An 8,704-nucleotide genomic window follows, 5' to 3' on the forward strand; every position below is an offset into this window, starting at 1 on the left:
ACCAAACTTGGCCCTCCAGCTGTTTTGGGACTGCAACTCCCATCATCCCTAGCTAACAAGACCAGATGGTGGGAATTGTAGTCCCAAAACAGCTGGAGGGCCATGCCTGCTCTAGAGCATACTGAGGAGCCAAGTGGGCTCTACTAAGTGGGAGAGGGCACTCAGGGGTGATTGTGTCAATGGTCTGAGCCATTCAGATGTTCCAAAGATCTGCCAGGGCTTCAGCAGGTCAGATACTGAGAGAATATGGCTTGTCTAAGGCCAGAGAACAAATTTAGTTTGGACTTCAATGCACGTTTCCAATCAATCAATCAATCAATCAATCAATCATGCAATCATTGAACCACATTAGGTTGAAAGAGTCTTGGAGGGAATCCAAAGTAAATAAATAAACGTGAACTAGAGCACAACAATGAAAACTCTTAAGGTACTAAGTAGACTGTCCTTGAAACTATAGCAATTGGCTCGATAACCTTCAGGGATGGCTGGATGCAGACAGTGTTATATAAAGAGTTTTACATCTTTATTTAAACTACATTATTAAAATGAATGTAAAATAATCTACCATAATGCCATGTCCTTTCCTGTGCTGAATGCTCTTGACAAGAGAAAAGGATGCACTTGTGTGTCGAGGCTTCCCAGAAAATTACCTTAAATAACTCACAACTGACAACAGAATTATGGTTTGGTTTTTGGCAAATAATTTAGGGCCACAACTTTATTAAATACACAATTTTAATCCGAGTGTTGGCTTAGGCTTTTGGTTATTCACTCGTCCTTCCTAAAGAAGGACTATCCCCATCTGTCCATCCAGGACAGGACTCAATCAGCTGTCCCCTTAGGACAGGACTCACCTCATCTGCCCCACGTGGCAGGACTCACATCAGCTGTCACCATTGGACAGGACTCACCTCATCTGCCCACGTGGCAGGACTCACATCAGCTGTCACCATAGGACAGGACTCACCACTGTCCGCTTGGACAGTTCCTGCTCCGACTTCCGCATGGAAGTCAAGTAAACATACCTGGGAGTGAGGAGGTGGCTGCGCCCAGTCATTCCCTCCTCACCTTCACCAAGAATGTTCCTCAAGGCTCTTGCTCTTAAAATTGGGCCCACCATTCCCGCCAATGGCGGGATGGTAAGGACAAGAGTGTAAGCCCTGAGATTCCTTTAACGGAATACTTCTATATGGAGCAAACGGAGGTGAGGGTAGGCATCCGTGTGCCACCCCCTCTACCAACCGATTAACCAACCAAAAGCCTAACCGCCAATCAAGCCAGCCCTGGCTTGCCGCCAACACTCAGAGACCTAACCAACTTTTTAAACCCTCAGACACATCACGCAGCCAAATATCATACCCATCAGGGGATAAGTGAACCCCATCATCCCGATATAAAAGCGGGGCTCTAACATTAATTACGGGATGACGAATCAAACTCCCCCCGATTTCGTACACCCGTTTGGATGCTGCGCTGTTAACCCTCTTCCTAGCTCTTTCCCCAGCCAGAGGAGGAATATCACCCCGCCATTGCATCCTCTGCAACATTTGGGACCAAAAAACGACGGTATCAGGGAACCAAGTCCTTATCTCCAACAAATCTCGTAGGATAGCCAGGCGAAGAGATAACGGGTCCACAGCGGGGATGTCATTTTCTCCCAGCTGGATCACCAGGGCGGACGGGCACCCGAGCAAGAGGGCTTTGCGCCGCAGCAAAGGGAGAAGCTCCCCCCAGCGCATGCCCCTCTTGCCCATCCAGGTCACTTGGATGTTGGATGGAAGGCCAAGTCGAGGACCCAATGGCGTTTGGCCAGCGCGAAGGCCTGCCCAATGGACTATGGAATGTCCCACCATCCATATGTGCACGTCCGCGAGCCCTGGGAAAACATTGGAAAACAAACGACAAAGTTAGGAGCGCTTCCGAACATAAGATCTATACGCTGCAGATTTCCACCTGCCCAAATCCTTAATAGCATCAACCGAAAGACCCCAGTGGGCCGCCGTAGTGGCGGCCCCAATGCGAAAGGAATGAGGAGCGTAATTAGCGGCCACGCAACCGCATGCCGCTATCACCTTCCTCATAACTCTAGTAAATTGCAGCCTAGTCATCGGGTTACCATCCTGATGCACAAACAAGGGGCCCTCCCCAGCTGGCCTTTCCGCCAAGAATTTGGCTACGTCCTTAACCGGGCAGGGGCCCGTCTGCCCCGTAGCAGGCAGTCGCATTACTGCTCCTTTACCAGCCTGGTCGGTCTTGGAACTCCGAATCGTGATTAACAATTCCGTTGGTGACAGACGTATGTCCTGGAGTAGCAAACCCCCTGGCACCCCCTGACGCATCTGACCCCCTACAATTTCACCAATTCTCAAAGCGCCAAAAAAGGCCACTGAGAAGGCGGCCGAAAACAAACGGGCCTCATATTTAGACCAACACACCACCCTAAGCTTCAATCTCATTTTAGTGAGAAGATCAAAAGAAATCGGGTTCCTGGTAGGGGAACGGGGAGGACAAAGCCTACCCCATCCCTCCATGGCCTTACGCACCACAAATTTGGCGCAAGGGTCCCTATTAAAAAACAATTTCGAGAAAAATGAAATGGCCGCAGACTGGAGCTTTATGGTCCTGGCAGCCCTTCCCAGGTGAAACAGGTGTGCCAAATATTGAAGCACCTGGGAAGAAGAGGGGCGGGCCGCTCCCTCCACCGCGAGCGACTGACTGCGAAAAGTTAAAAAGTCAGTCCAAGCTTTTTGATAAGCCCGCAGGGTAGAGGGGGAAACAGAAGCAGCTACTCCCTGCAAGACTAGCAGCTGCCAAGGTTCCAAAGACGATCCGGGAAAATCTCCGGCTGATGTTGTGCGTCTGGAACCAGGGACCTGAAGCGCTCCATCTGAAATCGTGACAAAGCGTCAGCTATATCGTTGGCCACGCCCGGGACAAAACGCGCAGAGAAAATAATGTTAAAACGCAGGCACTGCAGCACGAATGCCCGCAGCAGAGCCGATACCCGAGTTGACTTAGAAGATTGTTTCGCAAGGACAGTCACCACAGCCTGGTTATCTGACCAAAAGCATACGCGGCGGTCCTTGAAGTCGTCAACCCAAATATGGACTGCAACTGCTATAGGAAAGAACTCAAGAAAAGTTAAATCCCGCGTGATTTCAGTGTCCCGCCAAGCAGGGGGCCATCTTTGTGCGCACCACCTGCCATTCCAAAACAAACCAAATCCCAGGGAACCCGCCGCATCGGAGTGCACTTGGAAATCGTTGTGCAGGTTTAAAACATCCTGCCACAAGGATACCCCATTGTATTCCTCCAGGAATACCAGCCACATCCTCATGTCAGCCTTCTCACCCTGCGATAAGCGCACCCGGTGATGAGGCTGACGCAGGCCAACGGTGCGTTTGTTCAAACGCGCACAAAAGGGGCGACCGGGTGACACAACTTTACAGGCAAAATTAAAGTGACCCAGCAACGATTGCAGCTGGCGAAGCGTCACTTTTTCCGGCACCAGCATTTCCTCTATCACCCGTCGAAGCGTGGTGATCTTCTCCATAGGTAAGCTGGAAGTCTGATTAACGGTATCCAGAAGGATACCCAGGTACGTGAGCCTGGTAGCTGGGCCTTCAGTCTTATCCGCTGCGAGGGGCACGCCCAGCTCATTGGTAAGGTCGTTAAAGGCCTGTAGCAGGGTGACGCAGTCACCCGTATCGGCCGCAGAAACCATTAAAAAATCATCCAAATAATGAGTGACCCCCGTTAATCCGGTCTTCGTGCGAAGGGCCCATTCCAAAAACGTACTAAAGCACTCGAAGGCCGCACAGGCTACGGAGCAGCCCATTGGCATGGCCTTATCAAAATAATAGGCGCCTTCAAACTGAAAGCCCAGCAACCAAAAATCATGCGGATGAATTGGTAATAATCGGAAAGCCGATTCGATATCACATTTTGCCAACAAGGCCCCCGGCCCAAACTTTCTGATCATTTTAATTGCCTGGTCGAGAGAAGCGTATTTGACCGTACAAAGCTCCGGAGGGATCACGTCGTTCACGGACGTGTCCCTAGGGTGAGACAAATTATGAATGAGCCGAAACTCACCCGGAGCCTTCTTGGGGACGATTCCCAAGGGAGAGAGGTGCAGATTGGGAAAAGGCGGAGACGCAAAAGGACCAGCCATGCGCTGGAGGGCTATTTCTTTATTAACCTTCCGCCTTGCGACCTCGTGCATCTCTCTCACCGACTTCTGGTTCCTAGGATTCCTAGCCAGGGGAACCGAAGCTATCGGAATCCGGAACCCGAAGGAGAAACCATCCCGAAGATATGCAGCCGCCTCAATATTGGGATAGGAGGCTAACCAATGTTTAAGGGCCGGTAACTTAATGGGAGAAAAAGCTAACTGAAGCAATTCACTTTGATGTGGAAGCTGCGGGGGGAGCGGGGAGGGCAGGGGCGGAACCCCTTGGCGCCTGCCTGAATCCTCCCCGACCCCCACGAAAGGGCCGCCGGCCCGCATAGCAGTTAACAGCCGGGTGGCTACCGCCACACCGGTCACAAGTGTGCGCATAAATACACCGCGGGCGCTGACACAGTCCTTTATTGAAATCCCAGCAGCGCAATTTAGGTGCCGCCTTAAAAGGCTGGGTCTTAGCCCTTTGCTGCTCGGCGGGTTTCCGTGAAACCGACGGAGCCACATACGTGGTCCAAAGGTCCAAGTCTTTCCTGTCAAAGCGGGCGGTGTCAATTTTTGACGCCCGCCTGCGAAATCTTTCATCATAAGCAATTGCGGCCGCTTCCCCTGCCATGTTATATGCTGACCTTACGATGGACTGGTACACGATAAGGTGTAGAGCCCTGCGGGGATATGCCGCTACTACTACCCCGGAAAAAACTTGATAACAATCGAGCCAACGCTCGAAAGTCCGCTCCACCTTTCTCCCCCTGCCTTTCTTCTTAGTACCAACGAGGGCGTTTCCTTGCTCAGGGACCACCTCCTCTGGTGGAGCTAAATCAAAAATGTCTACATATTTACCATCCAATATCCTAGACCTCAATTTAGAGGACAAGTGACTGCCCGGAATAATATCCCTAGTACTGTTGGTGGAAACCGTGGTTTCCGGGACCAACTCTCCGTCGAGACATTCTTGAACAGCTCCATAACGAGCACGATGCGAATTCGCTCGACGAGCCCAGGCCCAACGAGGAAGGCCAGAATCCACTTCCCCGTAAGCCCAGTACAACCCCATAGAGTGATCAGAACCCTCGGAGCTAGAGGACGAACCTGAGGTGGTCGAAGCCGAGGTATCGTCCTTGCGCCTCTTTGCCCGCCTCCTGGAACGACTTTTGTGACGACGTTTTCCGCCACTCGACGCTCTAGCCGGCACTGGGAGGGCTTCCTCGCCGGATGCCGACGAAAGCCCCTCGCGCCGCGAGGCGACGGCAAGAGTCTGGGATGGAGCAACGGGCGAAACAACAACATTAGAGGAGGCCCCCGTCCGCCCCCCCTGCCCTTGCCCACTTACTCTGCCCTTAGCCTGCCTCGCCCTCCTGGTGCGCCGAGGCTGCTTCCCCTCACTCCGTCGTTTGACGGGAGGGGGCGCCGGCACCACCATAGGAGTGGAAGAGGCATTCGGCATCAGAACACCAGAAGGCCCCACGAAGTCGTCATCCGACGAGTCAGCTGGCCCAGACGTGGTGGTCTCAGGCAGTTCCAGAATGGTCGCCATGGGGGACAGAGGCTGCGACGCCGCCACCGTAGCTTGCCCAGGGTCCAGGGATACACCTGCAGAGGTAGAGGGGGCAGAAAGAGGGTCTGGGCCTTGCCGGTCTGGAGGCATGGCCGTAGTCGCCGCCTCCCGCCCTGCTTCCAGAGGTAAACCAGCAGAGGTCGAGGCGGCAGGATGAGAGGCCGGGTTCTGTAATAAGGCATCAAGCCCAGATCCAAGCTGGGCCAGGGCCTGTGGGTCACCAGCAATGCTAGCGATGAATGCTTCCACGCGACCCGCTGCCTGCGAGGCTGGCGAACGCAGCTTCTGCGAAGCGCCCTTAATGACCCTCTTAGATTTCCCTGAAGTGGATGGGTGGGCCGCCATCCTGAACTATTAACTACTTGGAATAACAAGCAAACACACGTGGAATCACACAGGGGTGCGTATTACCACTTTAACCACTAGGCGGCGTCACCCCACCCCTCAAATATTGGAGCCTTCCCAACCAATCTGCAAAACTAACTGCAAAATATTTGGGGACACCCAGGCCTCTGAAAGGCCCCAGGGAAATCAGTTAGACTTGTATTGCAGGCTGGTGTAGGCCGGACCCCGGCACACGCCCCGGCCCCCCCCCTAAAAGGGAGGGAGAGGGAAATGCGCAGGCCAAAGCCAAACTCCCACCCACGCAACCAAATAGAATCCTTAACCAGAATACGTGAAAACTAAATTAACGTGAATTAAAATTAAATTGAATTAAACAATGGACATCAATTAAGCCAATTAAACAATGCAAGAAACCCAAAACGCAGGCCAAGCAATGTATTCCCTATCTATTGGGAAGGAACAGTATCAAAACTAACAAGGTGCGATAACCCCCTTGAGGCCAGCCGATGGCATAGAGAACCTAAAGTAGGCTGCAGTACTCAGGCCTCCAATTAAAGGCAAGGAGTAAAAGTTTTTTCCTTTCACTTAACCAAAGCAAGCCCACGCAGGTCAAAGCCAATTATAATCCAATTGAATCAATTAAGATTCCTAAATAAAAGGATATAAATTAAATCAAGTAATTAAAGGAAACCAATAAGTTAAAATGACCCAATAAGCTAGTCAGGCAACACAATAAAGTCAAAGCCTGTTCAAGGGACTTCAATATAGGCTGAGGGAAAAGGCAATTAAATTTGTAGGTGTAGTAACAACTCGTGGCCAGTAGATGGCGCCAAACGCCCAGAAACTGGCTGCAAGCACTCAAGCCTCGAAATAAACTGCAGCCAGGAAAAAATTTTTCCTCAGCTAAAACAGATGCAAACAGAAAACAAACGCTATACAGGACACAAAAACTAGAGGCCCCCCAGGTGAATCAAGTGAGGGGACCCCCTCCCAAGGTCCTAAAGACCCAGCAACCCCCCTCAAACCGCTCCCCCCAATGCACAAGCAGCAGCTCTCTGCTTAATAGCAAAGGGGGTTGCAAGCATTAAAATGGCGGACGCAACGTGCAAACCAGGCACAATAACGGCCTGGCGCCCTCCCAATGATGCACCCCCACCCCGCAGGCACCCCAGGGGGGGCGGCAAACGCCACAGCCCCCAATAAGCCAAATTAGAGGCCCCCAGCAGAGCGCAAGCAGCCTCAATGCTCCTCAGCCGGCAACAGCCCTATTAACCACCCACGTGGCTCCAGCCCAGCCCAGCCCAGCCCCAGCAGGAAAACGGCCAGGCAAGGAGCCAGGAGCCAAGGCTCCCTCAGGGTACCAAGGCCCCCTTGCCCACCAAGAGCCACAGCAGGCTAGCCAAGGCAAGCGGGGGGGGGAATTTAAAGAATTTAAAGGAATCTAAAGGGGGGTGCGCCCTTTAAATAAAGTGGGATGCCTGTGCGGGGGGGGGGGGACTCCCAACGCCCCCAGCCGAGGCCGAGCCGTAGGGGAAGGGAGTGGGGAGGGAGGGGAGGGGGAGAATCAAAACGGAGCTAAATAAGGCAGTAAATGAAAGCTAAAAATCAAAAGCAAGCAATAAGCTGAATAAATCAGCAAATTAAATAAGCCAGATACAACCAGACTCCAGGAATCCAGGAACGCTCTCTTGCCAGACAGGAACCGATAGAAACACACAGTTCAAACGCCAGGCAAAAATGTGACCAGAAAATGGTGGACGCAGCTTTAAGAGGGGCCCCAACAACCAATCAGATCCAAGGAATTTGCATACACACGCCCCCCATTACTCAGCATGAGCTGTGGCCTTACACAAACCAAACCCTAAGCTAAATTTCTTAACAGCCCTACCACAATCCGCTTTATATTAGATGATATAAAGCGCTTTATTATCTGTCTGATGAATAAATGCAAGAGTAAATCCTTGTTATGAAGCTTGCTGGTTTAAGGCCACCCTAGAAATTAAACCATTATATCTTCCTTTTAAACTAAATTAAACCCAAATATATACTGGAAAATCTTATGAGGCATTTCTTATTGCACATTTGAATTTGTATATAAAGAGATGCACCAAACTTTCAATAGTAAAACTCTGGATTATGCCTTTTGGAATGAACAAGGACATAGCAGCAGTCTATTGTGTTCAAGGTCAGATCCACCCATTATTTTACCCAAACTATAAATTCACAATCAGGACTCCTCCAGACTACTGCCAGTTTAAATAAATAAATAAATAAATAAATAAATAAATAAATAAATAAATAAATAAATAAATAAGAGGCTTGTTCACTAGGAAGGGCTCCATCACTGACCTCTTAGATATTTTATTTCTAATTAAATAGTATATACATTCTGACAAACAAACTTCCATACTGGCAGCCCCCGCCCTCTGATCATATTCTTATAATCACCTCTAGGGGTTCTGGTAGTTTTGCTTGAGCTCCCTCTATTGGTGTCATTGCCTGATCAGCTCTGTGGACTTTTGTTTTGCTTGCTAGTAGTGAGTCAAATGCCTGGTCCTAAGCTTGCAAGTCTCCTAATGAGCCCAGAGACCTGGGAGAAGCACGAAATGCCATCTCCT

General features: G+C 50.8%; 1 protein-coding gene across 1 annotated transcript; it reads right to left on the reverse strand.

Annotated features, from left to right (window-relative positions):
- Nucleotides 1-627: 627 nt before the first annotated feature.
- Nucleotides 628-8,002, reverse strand: LOC132591986 (uncharacterized). Its single transcript, XM_060273532.1, has 2 exons — nt 5,276-8,002; nt 628-1,876 (listed from the first exon to the last, which is right to left on the reverse strand). The coding sequence occupies exons 1-2, from the start codon at nt 6,084-6,086 to the stop codon at nt 1,302-1,304; spliced, it is 1,386 nt and encodes a 461-aa protein (XP_060129515.1). The 5' UTR covers nt 6,087-8,002; the 3' UTR covers nt 628-1,301.
- Between the last annotated feature and the right edge of the window lie 702 nt (nt 8,003-8,704).

Source organism: Zootoca vivipara, chromosome 4 (assembly GCF_963506605.1).
Source record: "Zootoca vivipara chromosome 4, rZooViv1.1, whole genome shotgun sequence".
Lineage (NCBI taxonomy): Eukaryota > Metazoa > Chordata > Lepidosauria > Squamata > Lacertidae > Zootoca > Zootoca vivipara.

Bases quoted from the DNA above. Each gene is read 5' to 3' on its own strand.
- LOC132591986 (XM_060273532.1), bottom strand. From the start codon at position 6,086: ATGGCGGCCCACCCATCCACTTCAGGGAAATCTAAGAGGGTCATTAAG. The intron at 1,877-5,275 runs GTTCGTCCTCTA...ATGTTTTCCCAG, and splicing joins CTCGGCTTCGACCACCTCAG to GGCTCGCGGACGTGCACATA.